Consider the following 17,126-nt stretch of genomic DNA (forward strand, 5'->3'; position numbering starts at 1 on the left):
TCGGACTACGTGAGTTCCAAGGTGTATCCAATTTTCCCTCGCTACACAATGCTCAAAGACATGATCAAGGACATCATGCACGACCCTGACTACATGGAGGTCTGCCATGAAGTGGATCCATAGCGCGGGGTGCGCAAATAAATGAGGCACTCTTTCACCGACCGACAGAGGTCGTGTCGTCGCTAGTTTCGCCAAGGATGTGCAACAGTTGGAATTGAAATGAATCGGTGATCTTATGTCTACCATCTTGAAATTGTGCTATCAATCGACAACTTGTTATTTCAAAACTAGTGATTTTTATAAAAAGATGTAATCAGTTTTATAAAATTGCTTTCATGTACTAAACTTTTGTTTTGAATATCGAAGTGTTTGCAACGGTCTTAGTGTATTTAAAGATGGCGGATACAAGATATGGTGTGTTGGTGGAATTGGCGGCGAGTAATGTGACGAGTACTCGTTTAATTTGCGCTACTTTGTTCATTGGACTGTTTATTTAGTGTAAGTTTAGATTTTAGTGAGTACTGTACTCGTCCTTATGTGTCGTTTGATTTTAAACGTTATTTTTGTCAGTTACCTTGTGCAAACACATTCAAAATCCAATGTAATCTTCTAAAGTTTTAACCAAAGCCTCTAGCTGAATGTATTCTTGCCTTTTCCTATTTTTACCCTGTGTTCTTATAGTCAGTATTTATTTCTTCAATTATGGTAGTTATTATTGTGGAAGCATATGTGTCTATCTACCTATACATATCCTTGTTGTCTCGCTGTATGAGAGTGGAGCTTTTGAAAACATAATCAAAATTATCACTAGCTAGTCTATCTACACATATCTTGTCTTATCATATTACTACTATTTCTACCATTATCCCTAATTATATACCTATATCATTTATCGTAGAATATCTGTAAACTTTTGGTAAGTTATAGAGACCCTGATTTTCCGGAAAATATTATTCATACACCTACTTAATTGTTATTTATTGATATTTTTGTTTAACCTAGACAACATCTTATTAGTTTTTTAGAATCGCTATCAATATTTAGACTAATAGATACTATCTAGTCCTACCTACCCATATCACGCTTATATTGATACTTACTCAAATGTAGGATAGCAATGTATACTTATAAGTGTATGAATGTACGTGAATGTAAATTACGTAGTAATGCCATTGCATGTGTTCAATATTGTAACATTGATGAATTGTATGCTGAAAAGGAAAAACATCGATCTCTATTAAATGTTACAACTAGATCCAGCAGGTCACTCTACTCTAATCTATTTTAATCGTTTTGAACTTCATGTATTTAAGTAGAAAGTCGAAAATCCATTGAGGAAACTTCACAAACTGTAGTAGCTACGTAGCTTGATGTGCTGATATGTACCTTCTTTGTTTGATTTCCATTCCTTAATCCTGCAGTCACTTTTAGTTATTCCAATTGTTCTGATTCTCAGTGTACCTATGTTAGATCTACCTATATCTACTATATTGGCAGTATCATCAATTTAGTTGCACTTTTTAGAGATATCTAATGGATAGTATTTACCGTGGCGTACTGACTGCATAGTGCGTTTGTGCAAAAGATGAGCAGATAAAAAATAAGTGTTAATTCATGTTTTGTACTATGCATAATCGTATTAATGTAAGACGCTTGTAAGTTAAATTAAATGTGTAAATTAGGATAAGTTTAAAGATAAAGAAGTTATTGGAAACAAGATGCCAAAAAGATGTTAAAATTAATTACGTCTGCCCAATAAAATCATATCAATCTAATCTAATCTTCTAGATTTTTTTCTATCAAGTTTTACTATTGACCCTGAACAGAAGATTCTAGCAAATCCTGGTAGATGAACAGCCATTTTACTTTACTTTACTGTTATAATATGGACACTTACCTACATCAAAATATGTATAATGTAGAAATCGAATGTTCGACCATTAAAAAGTGCTTATAGTTCGTTAGACTCAATTTTTACTGTTATATCAATGCTTCACTGGTACAGAAAAATACAAATTTCTTGTAGATTTCCAATATCGTCCCATTATCCAATATTGTAGGTAAAGTTTTCTAATCAAACCCGTATAATCGGATAGACTAGGTTTATTTTCACTCAACAATATTGAAGTAATTAACAAATGACGCAATGACGCCAATTCCTGAGTACTTTACATCAATAAAAAATAACGTCTAAATGATCACTCACTTTTAATCACAATAGACATTTAAGAGAAAGAGAGGGCACTTTTTTACTTCTGTAATTTTCCAGAATACAGTTGTAGGTATGTGCTGATTCTTTCTTCTCATATGTGATTTCTCCTTAAACAGGATTTTTTTAAGTGTGGCAAAATTTTAATGTGATATTTATTAAAAAATATTAAAACACAAAAAGTTTATCGGTGAAAACGTGTTCTATTACCATCACTTATAGATGAAGACATGAAAATTTTGTCACACCAAAAAACAAACTTATCCTGTGTACTAGGGAATTGGAATCATTAAACCTAGTTAGGTATTATAAGTTACCAAGTATTAAATAGACGTACCTATGTTAAGAAAATAAATGGTAAGCTTTGTATGTCGTATTAATGATTGAATATGAAAGCAAATAGTGAGGTCAAAATGTTAGAATAGAAAAATATTATATGTATGTATGTATCTACAATAAAAATCTATTATTCCTAGTATTAGACTCTAGTTTTTTTGGGACTTATTTAATGAAACAAGTATTACTTGTGTAGTATCAAACCTCTACATTCCAATAACTTTTTTAAAATGCGGTAAGGTAATGAAAACCCATCTATTGTATCTGATATGTAATATCCAACTGAAAAGCCTTAAAAAGCCACTTCAGACATCACAACTCTCGACTACCGACTAACAATAAACATCTCATTAGTTGGGCTAATGTTAAAATCTACTTACCAATTATTTTGTCTGTTTCAATATCTGTGTAATTCAGTATAGCTAATTGTTTTAAGTCTATTATTGTATTATTTCATAAAAAAATGTATCAAATATACCTAATCATGTATTGTAATAATAAATAAATAGGCCATTTATCGTTGGCAGAGGTGCGACTTTAAGTACCTTAAAATGTATTAAAATTAAACAATAATAAAATACTGCCATTGAATTAGAGTGGACATTCTTATAATAAAATTATTAATAAGTCAGTGTGAATGATATTAAAATAGGTCCAAACCTATACCTACCTTTTAAACTGTTGAAATGTAGGTATTATTTTGTCAGATGATCCAATCAATTAAAATAAATTATCTTTATAAATTGATTAAAAATGTTTACTTATCTGGCGTTTTCAAGCCGAAGTACCGACTTTGACAACGACAAAGTTCGGTCGCTAAGTCGTTAATTTCTTTAATAGATATAAAACCTTAGCGTTTTGCAGTAAAGGTAAAAGTTGGTTAACGAAATTACTAACTCAGCGATTAATTTCTGCGGGAGGTACTTAAACATTGTCTTGGCTGTCCAGCTTGAATATAAAAATGCTTGAATGGAAACGTAATCCTACCTGTGTTTAAAATGGCTCAATGTGTCAGTTTGAATTATGTACCCTACCACCTATACGTAGGTACCTACCGTACCTATGTAAGGGAAATATACCTATTTAAACTTAGATAATAAGTGTCTAGCTAGATAGTTATCAAACCTATGAATGTCGCTCTTCTTACAATAATTTGCAGTAAAATTTTCAAAATATAAGTAATAATAACTACTCCTTTGTATTTTATATTAATCTAGAATCATGTACCAAACGTGTAATTTTTTTTAATCTGTTAAGGTGATACTCAATACCCATTTAATTTACTTAATTAACTGTCCTTACATTCTTCTACTTCTGATATGAAGCTATCATGCAATGTTGCCCTTACAATAATATAAATATTTATATATTATAATAATTAATGCCAGGCATTACCTACGTTAAGTAGATTTGTGTAGACGTGTATTCGGAATGTCACGCTATAACGCTTTGTTATAAAAATGTAATACATTATTTTTTGTGCTAATTTGACTTTAATTCAGGCTTAACATTCTTCCTTATGTACCTACTCCCTGATACTGCCCTACCAGAGTCAAAATTTATTTTCCAGAAACCTTATATTACTATAATTGAAAAAATAATTTGGCGCTTTAGCAGCGCCATCTCTTAGTTTTCTCAAAAACTAACGTAGCTACATGACGACACCGCCATCTATCTAAGTATATTGTAAATCGCTTTGCGTTTAGGAACCGTAACGAACACTATTTCTCATTTCTAAACTAAAGATGGCGCTGTTATTTATTTTGTTGTTTAGTGTTGCTACAATTTTTGGCAAAACAGTCCAATTATTAAAGGAAAATATAAAATTGAAAATGATATTTCTAAAGATTTCTTATTATACATACTTTATATTATTATGAGCTTATTTAATAAAAAAGCTAGTTAATCTAATACTTCTTAAATAGTGTTATGTTTTTTTTTTTATAAAACCTATTTTACTAGTTAATATTATTACCTATTACATGATAAACCTTAAGGTTGTGTTTTAAATAAGTATGTTCATTATTAAATATAAATAAAATTTTATTCGATCACTTTTGCCTATCCCGAGAGTTAAGGTATACCTAGAAACTCTTGATTTACGTCTGTATATGCATGTAGTAAACTATTCATGCCTAATTAATCCAGTATAATATTGAAATACTATGAAAATAGCACCACATTCATTAGCTTTTTTATTTATCAAAATAAAATTATATTAAAACTCGGTAAAATTGTAAGCGGGTATGGCAACATCGCTTGCTACATTCATTCATATCATTCGGCCGGAGGAAGCAGGTGCGGGTTGTTGTGTCGCGCAGCGTCTGTTATGGCGGGCTTTCGTCAATATGAAGTTTCTTCAAACTTTTAAAACTTAAAAACATGAACTAAAACTTATTTATTATTATTAGAGCGTAGCAAAAACTGCACGGTACTGTTAAAAACCGCTAATAAGTGAAAGTTCACTGGTCAGGATGTCGGTTAATTCAAAGTGGCGGTTACCTGACGTTTTTTGTGTTGGTGTGTTGAATGGATGTCGGAATTACGTTTAATTCGTGGCGCGGGGATGGGTGAATAAGTGGTTCAAGGTGTTTTGGGACTACTATCGAGATGCCTTTCGTGCAGCGTGCAGTGGAACCTAAGTTTTTATCGCGTACGAGCTTACGAGACAACGATGGCCAGCCAAGGGTTGCGGACGAAGAGCTTCAAGCGGTGACCAATTGCACGCTTAGCAATGCACTCAGACAGCTCGCATCCCTGGTGCTGCTGGCGGAAGATATCTTCAGCGAGTTGACCGTGCAACTTCAAGACATAACCGAGCGATCAAAAGTAGCGCAGACGAAGATCATCAAAATAAACGAGCTAGTTGAACAGTATGATCCGAAGAAAGTACCAGTCCGTGAGTACAGTTTTTATTTGACCTTGATGTTTCTGATTTGAAAAGTCTTGTCCGGGAACGAACTCACGTTACTGTTTAGATATCCCCAAGCCTTCGCCTAATTGCTAATTAATATGCATCGGGCAACGATACCTACTTTCTAGGTGACTATTCAAAGCACTGAAGGTATAATCAGACTGCAATTAACACTAAAAGGTTAAGCCTTCACGCTCTGTTCACCTGACTCATGGCAAATCAGGCCACCAATGTTTTAAATTTTTCTAATTTCTACTTTTTATTAATTAGCTAAGCCTACCTACTTATTTATTTAATTCAGTTAAATGTTGTTTACAAAATTACGTAGGTAAATAAACATAGAATTGTTTTCGATAACCCCTTTAGTTCACTCGTTCTATTGAATGAAACAGTCGTTCCAATTATTAATCTACATCTTGTTTATCTACTCAAAATTTATTAGAATTATTCAAGGATATCACCACATTAATTGGTGTAAGTGAGTACCTATTTAGGTAGGTACATATAGGTACCTTAATTATAGTCATTTTATCCATACTTAGGTAGTTACTTACGTACCCTACAAATCCATTTATCTACCTATACTTAAGCATAAACAGATAGTTAATCCTTAAGTTATTATAGATTGTGCCAGGCTAGTAATACCTACACAGTACTTCAATGCAAAGGCTACGCACATTGCAGTGTTTAATCTAGTTTAATATGGGTGCGATAGCCGCTCTATTGCAATCAATGTAAAGTAAATACACGCAAATAGGTACTCCCGTACCTAGGTATTTATCTACAAAGATTAGCGGCCAATTAAAAACATCACGGAGGTAGGTTATCTAATACCTATCTAGTTGAACTTCTCCTGGTGTAGCAGTCTTTATAAAAACATGTTTATTTAATGCAAGCATCTTTCTCCGTTACATATTAAAGTACCTATACATTAGTACATTCATATGATTCTACATTTCTTCATGTTTACTGTCCCACTAGGAGCCCATCTTACAATCCAGTAGCAATTCTTGTCATGTGTATGTGAGCTCCTTGTCACCACAGCATATTGAGTAAAATGACGTCCAGCAAGCGTTTGTAAATTAAGCTTATTGAAAGGACCGTTCCGAAACCTCATTACCTTCTCCTTGAATATGCCGCCTTTACAAAAACGTACCACGTTGATGCATTACTCTGAACGCTATCTAAAAACCTGTTTGAGCGTTCGAACGGACCCGCGATGGGAAAAAAAACTCCCAGATTCCAATGCGAACCATAAAAACGTCTCGAGATAATTTTCAACCCATCCAATGCTTGCTCGCCGCTTGATGATTCTGACCGCTCAAGTATTTAACACTTGAAAGATGGAATTCCTTGTTATTTTATTTATAAACTTCGGCTAACTATTCATAGTACACAAGCTCCTATTTCTCCGATCGACCGAGGAGATTAAATCGACCTTTAATTACTAACGCCATTGGAACTATACCGAAATAGGGTATATATGCCCTTTATCAAGATTTCTGTTACATTGATTAATATTCTAATAGATAACACGAAATGTTAAATTCCGTACAAAGCAAATCGTAACTTTTACACGTCGTTAAATGGGGACATTAATTTTGTGGAACCACGACTTTGTCACAGAGAGACAACTGAGACACGAAAATCTCTTTAAATGCATTTGTTACGGAAAACAAAGCAAGATAAACAAGAATGAGAGACAAACAAAAATACCCGTTGACTTAGTCGGTATTGTGGTAGGGTAAACACTGCAATTCATTGGACAACCTTTCACCTGGACGATAAGCGCTAAGTGTTGTTTGAGTGTCATCTCGTCGAGGTTCGCCCTTTTATGGTCTCATTTATTTGTACTGTAAAGAACCCCTTAACTCGAACACAGCCCGTATTCGGCTCACACATTGGTATAAAAAGTCCATTTGGCAGTCTCGTTCGCTCGATACTGCAGTGTCTGCACGTTTACTTCGTTTGGTACAGCGGGCACACAATATGGTTCAACTATTCATGGTTTGGAAAACTATGAGAGAAAAGGTTAAAAGATACTGTTTTTAATATAATAAAATTGCCATAAATGTCAGTATCATTTCACAATATAGGCAGTAATTTGTCTGCAAATAACTAGGTGTGTCATGCCATGATACCTGTTATGAATAAGAGTTTTCCTCTTAAATCGTGCATATCGTAGATTACCTTTTACTGATAGTTATTGTCATTTATTACGTAAATAAAAGCAATAGTTAGTTATTTAATTTCTTGTATCTCGTGCTATTCTCGCTAGTTAATACACACTGAGTACCAACATATTGTAAGTTAGTGCAGTTACACGACGTGTTTCATAATTTATTAGCCGCACAACCTGGCCGGTTGCACAGATGCTATCGCTGTAACATGTAAAGTGAAGGGTGTAATCACAATTACAGCATAAACTTTCTATGTTTCGAAGATGACTAATGTGTTATTACGAAGTAATTTTCATAACTTACGTAAATGAAGAACATCCTTGTTCCCCAAATGTCTCTATCGACTGTTACTAGTTAGTTGTGTCTACGTGTTATTGACTGGGCGTTGGGTTGGTATTGGTACAATATGTATTATGCACTTTTAGATCCTCTGGTTTTGTGGTTCAAAATGCAGCTACAATTCTACTATCGTGAATAGTGACCGCAAACAATGCTTCCTAATTGGACTCTATCTCTAAATGCCCAGCGGTAACAATATTCAGTAAACATAAATGAAATGGCAACTCCAATTGATACATCTATGTATTGTACATTTACGTTACATAAGTCAGGTACACAATGGTCACTGTAAGTTGTAACCAGACGTTTGTACAATTGTTACGGAGTTCGTTGACCGATAAAGTTCTTATCAGTTTTCTTTATAACTAGGAAACGAGTTGTGTCGCAAGAATTAATTAGGCAGTGGCAAAATTACATAGATAAGCCGTGCAATATAAGTAGCTACGTATTACGTACCTATACAAAATTGTATATGGGTACATTGAATAAATACTTGCTGAAATTGCAAACAACCGCATAGATAGTTCTGATTCAGTAGAAGTCAGTTTTAGAAATGCAAAGTAAGCAAAGATCATCATGATTCCCCTTCGACATTCAGCTATACAAAGTCTATTTTGCATTTGCAAGCGATCAAATGTCATAGTGTCTGGAAAACAAAGAGAGCTGTGCCACTGCGGCGTCGGTTTTTCCCATGCTTGATTTATCTACTGCGTGAGGAACATCCATTCAATCGTATGGATGCCGATGCTAGCTAAACGATCCCAGTTACGCAATACCAAGCCTTATTCATAACGCAATATAGGAGCCAGTTTTCTAGAAAACATATCCTATGAATCATGAACAACCAAATTGATTAGTTTTACTTAAAAGTATTTCAAGGTGGCCTCGACTGCTTTTTAAGCCTTTTACTGATGGTATGGGAACGATATCAAATTTTAAATAATTTTTCTACCGAAATAACTATTTCCTTTTCAATTTTATATTAACCGTAAGATAATGGTCGTCTGTGACAGCGTCTACATAAATCACTAATCTCTTATATTATATTGAATAGAAGGAAATTATAGAGAATGTTTCCGTTGCCCGCATCTCAGATAAGGAGCTATTCCTCTAGTTAAACGATCAGATGGACTTATGCGTTCCGTCCACTGCATCTGATCACAAATAAATCTTATTAGATCCAGAGGGCAATTTGTTCTTAAGTGCTTCAAGTTCCAACTGATAATTGCATTAAGGATGTTAACTAAGTTCAAACAGCTGGGGAACTACACGAAATTAATAGTTCTGACTATCTAAGCATTTAATTAACGAAAAAGATAAGTAGGAAACTTATCTTTTGATTCTTCTTTGCCCATTAGTTTAGGCAGCAATCATTTCGTACCTCCTTAATGAAGATCACTGTCAATGTAATGGTTATCTAATAATAGCACTTCGGCCAGTATCCGTCATTAAAGAAAGTAAATACCTACGTACCTAATTAAAACCAAAGGTTCTAATATACAAATTGAACACGATATTTCCCTATGCAGCAGTGTTTATCTAGCTTTCTATACCGGACACGATCTAATCTCTAAATAACCATAGTCGATAACCAGACTGACTATTAGAGATAAGTCGTGAGATTACTATCCGCCCCTTTGAAACTGAATTAACTAACTAATATGGTTCTTTCTGGGTCTAATTAATCTGAGTCCAGATTTACCAACTCTTCACACGTCATCCACCAAGCCTAAATAAAATGGATTCATCAATGTCAGACGGGCATTATTACTCATGACAGTGAAAGTTGATCAATTTCGGTGTGCCAGATTCTTCTAGATACCAAACTCTAACTAAAAGTCTATTATGTTAGTATATTAATTCATTTTATGAAATGACGTTTAATCAGTCTGGACTACGTCTATCTAACCAAGCTGTCTATCACAATATAAAAGCATAGTTTGTTATCACATAGGGGTCCTACGTGCTTAACAAGACTTCATAAACGGGCAGGCCAAACAGTCGCTCGCACATCCTCGACTAAAGTAGGTACCTATCTGGAATCTTGAAAGTACCATGACATCATCCTGGGTAATATTTTGACAGACTTCGTTTAGACAGTTGCTTATAAATAACGTCATTATGAGATTAGGGAAACAGCTTAGTTTACTATTAGAATGTTTATTAACTAAAAAAATCCCAAATCACAGTTTCCTACGTTGGTTCTTGAATAACTACTGCATTGTATGTAGGTAGATTAATAGATTGAATAACATTCAAACGTGGCCTGGGAATTTTAGAAATAATGAGCGGAATTGTAAACGTACTGAGTAATATTTCCATCCAATACCTAGTCACCTATAGATCTAATGCCACAGGCTTCGGTGTCACCTTTCGTCCCCGATAGTGCCTTTCCTCGGTGTTGTTTTGCAGGCTATTGAATGACTGCAGTCAGTCCGTATTAAGCAAGTCTTCGTCGCGTAATCTGAGCCCCAGCTTAAATCTAACGGCTTTGTACCTAATGCTTTATGCCTGAATAAATTACGAAAAATAATATCTTTTAGAAAGGAGGGTTGGGAATCCAAGCGGCTTTAGTGTAACAGTGTACCTCGGTAACCTATAACGCGAGGATATCCGTTTACAAGTGCCGATAATGGCATTATTTTGCAGTGCGTATCCTTTAAATAAGTACCACCTCAATTTTTTTATAGTTAAAACGTCCGTTGCGTTACAGTTTTATTATCGCACTCGACAAATGGCTGAGGGCACAAAAACCACACTTGAAATGTTCACCCCTCTCTTCAGTTATTGTGGGAACTTTTGAGTCAACAGGGAAGCTGTTTTTTGTGTCATATTCTAAGAATACGTCCCAGGTAGCCGGGTACTAATGCGAGCTTTTGTATTCATAACTTGACCGAAGATTTTGCAATTGGCTGCCCTAACAGTATAACAAATGAAATATTTTATTTCTTAGTCCTTAGTTAATGAATCGATGACTGGGAATTTTAAGCTCAATATAAATTTATATTGAGCTTAAAATTCCCAGTCAGTCAGCCAATTGCAAAATGTATTAATACATAAATTATTCAAGTCACGATGGTACCCTCATTGACGCAACTAGGTATCGACAGCGTAGATATCTAAAGGCGATCATTTGCATTCATTAACTTTCGTGGAATAACCAAATCCTATGTTATTTAGAATTTATGTAATAATATTGTATACTGTTGACCTACAGTGTTTTTGTTTTGTAATGCACACTAGTTATTTAATAATCATTATCTCAATAAGGTTAATCGGATTTGCTCACATAAGTTTCTTTTAATCTTTATTACTATGCTTTACATTTATTATGATACCGGGATACGTAATGCTTATTGTGTCTTTAACTTGTCTGGAAAGTCTATTTTAAATGTGAATTCTGAATGCAGTGAGGCTGTGACAATGACCTTTAGAAACCCACGCTAATTATACACACATCGACAACCGGTGCCAGACTAGTTCATGGCGTGGCACGTTTCAACGTAGCTACGTACAACATAATAAAGTGCCCAATTTAACTGCGCGCACGCTTTTGATCGGAGTTGCACCTAGCTTACTGGCATCTGAAGCAATTTAACTTTACTCTAACTTATTTTGAAATAACTAGCTAAGAAAAAGAATTAATGAATTCCAAAAAGGTAAGTAAGTGCATTGAATTATCTCCCCGATGCGATGTGAGGATTCAATTAAATTAATTAGGCCCAGCAGTTGTTTGCTGTACACAGTTTAATTGGATGTACGGAAAAAAGATTGAGGAGGCCGATTGAATTAATATGCATCGATGCTTATGATCCAATAAGCGTGCGGATTCGATGGTTATAAATTTTACGAACCCCTCCCGTTGCCCTGCCAGCATATGGTGTAGTCGCTAATCTACTCAAACTTACCCGATGTTCTTACCCATTGCAGCTAAGTATAAATCGATTGTTACAATTTGATACATTTCCTGTTTGAGTCGGGTTCTTTCAACAACATGTTCCAGTACGCCAGCTGAAGTTGATTACATACTAAACTTCAATAAAGTTGCGACGACAACAAATATCAAAGGGGAACTAGAAATATTGGTCATAGCTATAAAATAGAGAAAAAGATAGGATGAAGTGGTAGAAGCTGGGGACACATAAAAATTCTTTTACTATTCCCAAAAGCTTGAAAACCAAGAAATAAAATCATATAAACTGGTAGTAGTTTTCTTTCATTCCTTTTGTAGAGTTGCGTTGGTGTGTGTTTTAATTTGATTCGGTTGTAACCACAGCAACTTAACATGGATCCTGTAGCCATCCCCTCCGACATTGTTACTATTGACGAGGGTCTGAGGTATTCCGCAAGGTTTAGATGCAATTTGTTTCAAGTTAATACGCTACGCTCCGTCAATATTTAATCGGATCTGCTTTCATTAATCTGTATACATAATATTTATTTATTTAGGACTTTTGATTCTTTTTAGCTCTTATATTTTCAAAAATATCTGTTGGAAATCCTTTATCGGTAGTATCGGTAACAGCAATGATCATACTACGCAATCCACTAAAATAGCATAGTATGATATTTTATAAATAATAAAAGAAAATAGGCACTCGTCGGTACTTGGCGCAGTACCATACCATACATTTTAAATAAGACAATTCCCATATTTTTTAGTTATATCTTGGCGTGACTACGGCAAACTAAGCACCTAGTTAATATTAGATGAAGCCCGTAAAAAGTAGGGGCGCCGGCAGCTGATCGGAAGTCCTGCCCTTTGTTCGACATTCATCCACACTTTTTGTAGTTCAAGGAAGGAAGGAAGTCGGGAATTTTACTAAATCGATCTGTTTATTGACTTTGAGAGATAAATAACTTTCATGTGATGTCAACATAGCGGCTTTTCATTCATTTTGTTTCCCTCCATGCTCACGATTTCTGTATGTTACGCTCCATTGTCCCTTACGAAATATCCGCATTTTTTATCCAGACAAAGAGGGAAAGCTTCCATTATTCAGAATATTTTTTGGGTACAATGGTGGACCGCGCACGGCGCACGCGCAGCGTGTGATCCATTGCCGACAAGATCGATTGTTCGCGATATACAGGGAGGCGGTTATTTTAAATTGTCGGCTTTGTCAGACACAATGCGAATATAAACGAACTACACACCTAGACTATTTTTTACCTTTTATAAAGTACATCCTGCCCATCCCAAAGTATTTCCGTTCATTAATATTTTTGTCTAATGATTTATAACAGTGTACCCACTGAATTTGTATTCAAAATTACGGAATGTTTTTGTAACATTTGTGTACCACCTGAATGCGGTCGATTTATTTTTATAAGTAAAATCCCTGTTAATACAATTTTAGATTACGTTAATATTTCACGTGCTTTATGAAGCGAAATGTTACCATTAATTGAAATCGAATCTACATGAAACTTTGTTATGTTTGCAACTGTTAATTACCTAATTAGTTAATCCTGCAAATTGACATGGCGTGGAAGTGGCACGAGGCGACTGTGAGCGCAAACCGACAATTAGGTACAGCACCAGCTTCACGTCAGTTTTGCGGCTTCTGCAAATAGCATTTATAGTTCCCTTCAAACTTGGTTAAACGGAAATATTGGAATTAGTATTTCTTAGAATCAATCGAATTATGGATCGACCGTTGGCATAAAATTTAAACACGTGAGACCTTGACTTGCTCGTTTCGATTTCGTCGCTAAACGGCTTAACAGGTTTCGTGAAATCTTTTAATATGGTATTATCTAGATAAAGTTGTCTGTTAGGTAGTAGACGTAATCTAGAATTTTAGACAGATACATCCTGGCTGCACAAAAAATATGAATCTGATTACATTATTATGGTAACAGGCATTAATAACGATATACAGTTGATACTAATCTCCGGTTACAATAAAACTTTTTGGAACATTAACTTTTTGGTCCTAACATGTGGACAAAATCTGATTGTTGGTAATGCAACCAATGTTTCTGTTAATGGTCCATTGAAGTGAGTTGATGATGTAAGAATACGTGGGAATGTGATGCAATCGAACGAGGAAACGGGATATTATTAACATAATCATTCTCGCAATATCCTGTAGGTGGAGACGGAATCGTCGAGCTCGGTGATAGCTGTGAGATGTCTGCTGAGATGAGAAGCTAGGTAGAAACGTTTCAAAACATATTTGAAGCGAACAAACCTATACAAGTTTATCCAAATGGGGTTTGCCGAACGCGGCGTATTTGCTTAACTAATAAAGTGAACGTTAGTCACAAACAAACAACAGTCTCATACAAATCATGTTAGAGACTTAGTTAAAAGTATAACTAAGCTGATAATGTAATCCGGCAAAATTTGCGAGAACACGATCGGGGTTTAACGCATTTAAACGCTTTTGATGTGGTTAAACGATCTTTCGTAATTTGTAATGAAGCGCTGGGAATGGGAACGTAACCTTTCCAAAGTAAATATTTTATGATTTGTTGATGATCGTAATCGTAATTAATTTGTAATTACTTTCTTCTTTGTGACATCATTTCTCAGAAAACTTATCGAAAAGTTTCGCTCCTAAATTATCGGTAGCTTAAAATTACACGATTATTATAATTATTTGCAATCTGGAATGAAATAGATACTTAGATATGAAATAGCCACTTGAATCAATGTCATCATGTGACCTTTACAACTAGGTAGGTGGTCTTAATTAACTCTTTTTGTATTGTCTAAACTAGCTTCAGATTTTTTGTGGTAGATTTCCTCGGCAATAAGTCATGATTTAAATTAATTGGAATAAAATTTTAAAACAATATTTTCTATATCACATCATATTCTTCGTAAACAACGGTATCACTTTAAAAGACACAACACATACAGAGTCTCGATTGGGCTAATTACTTTCTTTATTTATACACAAATAGTGAGTTACCCGCATTGATGAAACTGCAAACGTTGAACAGTTTTCCATAAACAAGAGCGTTTTCCGGGTAACTCTCAAATCAATCATGTTAACCTTATCGACACGGTTCCGTTGCAAGCTCATTAACGATGCCGGTGTGTCCGCACATCACGTTCCACAGTGGCACATACTGTCCGGGTAGAACGAGTACAGCCAATATGGGCAAAACAAGCCCGCTCTCATCCATATTGCAGGCCCTTGTTCGATCAGTTCATTTATATTGCAAGCGGATGTTCTTTGCAACTTTCGTGAGCTGCATTAGCTCCCCGTTTCCAAGATTACTTACATCCAAAAAGCTGAGATACGTTCAATTTTCATCAAAGATTACTTCACCAAGATACAATCATGCAGCTACAAGGCTGTGGAACGTCGAACAAATTGAATTGATTTCAAATGGTCCGTTGGGTTTGGTACCTTTATTATACGGCATGACTTGTCTGTTAACTGGATAGCCTCGGACATGTTATGTTTCATCTCGTACTACATGGCATTCGAAACCCGTGGGGAGCCTTTCTGAATTGAGTAAAAGAATACTCCTATAGTCGTTATACAATGATGTTATAAAACAGTCCTTATTACTAACCTACCCTGTTGCATGTTTTAACAGAACATTTTTCAACATTCTGCATCAAATGATATTCATAAATTACCAGTATCATCGATTGAACACTAATTACAAAATAAAATGATTGCATGTGCATGCAGTGCATGACATAAATTCGTTTGAAATACGTCTAATTGCTTTCGCTCCACAGCGTAAATGGCCGATGTGAATCATACAGATAAAGCAGTGTTTCAGTCGGGTGACAGCATAAAAATAATGGTGAAAATAACTGATCGCCAACGTATTATTTAGATAAGGTGCCACGTCCATGCGATAATGGGCGCTTATAAAAAGGTGTGCTCTGAACTCTGATGCACCGACAAAGACTTATTATGATGAAAAATTATTCTCTTTCAGTATTGTTATTCATCAAAAGCTTTTAACCATCTAATGCGTTCATTATGGCTTTGGTTACAGAAAGAAAAGTGATGTTGTTCGTATTTTTAGACTGTTATGATTAGAATGATAACATTTTAAGTACTTAGGTAATGCTAGTTAAACGCAAAGGTTCTAAACTCAATAAAAAATGATGAGCTGTTAATTACAGTCTTAAAGCGTACCTAATTGCTGTATAAAGTTATTACAATCAATTCTTGTAGGTGTAATACAATTGCAGCTGAAAAAGTACATAGTAAATTGCACTTTGGTCCGCATTAAGTGCAATCAGGCGCAAATTATAATAACTACTAAGCGTTCAGATGGTGACTGATTCGCGATACTTATCACGTGTTTCATTAATTTGTTACGTCATTTTGGGTACTCACGGAAGATCATGTAACAGGTAATAATTTATATCGCAGCGGAATGGAAGCTAGCTGGGTTAGGTGAACGAACCTTGTCACCGCGCTACGTCGTTTTACAGGTTTCGGCACTTCGGCAGAAGATTTTGTACCCGCCGCGCATATTGACCGTTTATGGGCAAGAAACCTCATAGTGCGTTCATTCATTACAAACCGGTTCAGATAAAATGACTAGGTAATGTCCATAAAGGTATGCTGTATTTACGACTGAATGAGATCCATGGAGTGGATTGCATAAGTACTCAATGCTGCGCGACTGTGATATATTAAACTACAATACGATCATGAATTTACACTTTCAATGCATAAACTGGTACGGCATTACCATTGAAAACTGCCATTCAAGAAGCCCTTCTGCCGTTATATCTGATGACAATATTAGATTACGATGTGATGTTATCTGGGATCCGAGTGCTCGTTTGCCTTCTATTCCATAAAAAAAGATTTGAACACTTAGTTTGTTTTTGGAATTACTAACAAAACTTTAGGTAAGTGCTACCTTATTTCAGTAACTATCTTCTATTAACCTTGTACGAGTAAAAGGTAAATACAACGCCCTAATCTTATCGTTACCACACTTACCTTGGTTTAAAAAAATACGTTATTTATGCCGTTAATCCCTGTAACAACGAGCAGCTGCTAGTTCAACAATCAGTGCCAGTTTACCCACCAAATTATTAAAAGCCATAAAACGAGTCTTATAGAAGGGTGAGCCACCCCTAACTTTCGATTGACGTTTCGTGTTAGAGACTCGCATGAGCGTTTTATTATTTTGAGACAGGCGAGGTATT

General features: G+C 35.2%; 2 protein-coding genes across 2 annotated transcripts in view; both read left to right on the plus strand.

The window, feature by feature from the left end:
• Positions 1-4,031, plus strand: part of LOC118268677 (uncharacterized) — a 173,771-nt gene extending 169,740 nt beyond the window's left edge. The window contains exon 7 of the mRNA XM_035583256.2: positions 1-4,031. Coding sequence (XP_035439149.1) covers positions 1-123 — 123 coding nt within the window. The 3' untranslated portion in view covers positions 124-4,031.
• Positions 4,032-4,821: 790 nt separating this feature from the next.
• The window catches only part of LOC118268079 (uncharacterized), a 60,174-nt gene continuing 47,869 nt past the window's right edge, over positions 4,822-17,126 (plus strand). The window contains exon 1 of the mRNA XM_035582333.2: positions 4,822-5,444. Coding sequence (XP_035438226.2) covers positions 5,156-5,444 — 289 coding nt within the window. The 5' untranslated portion in view covers positions 4,822-5,155. The remainder of the gene's footprint in view (positions 5,445-17,126) is intronic.

This window comes from Spodoptera frugiperda, chromosome 29 (genome assembly GCF_023101765.2).
Source record: "Spodoptera frugiperda isolate SF20-4 chromosome 29, AGI-APGP_CSIRO_Sfru_2.0, whole genome shotgun sequence".
Taxonomy (NCBI): Eukaryota; Metazoa; Arthropoda; class Insecta; order Lepidoptera; family Noctuidae; genus Spodoptera; species Spodoptera frugiperda.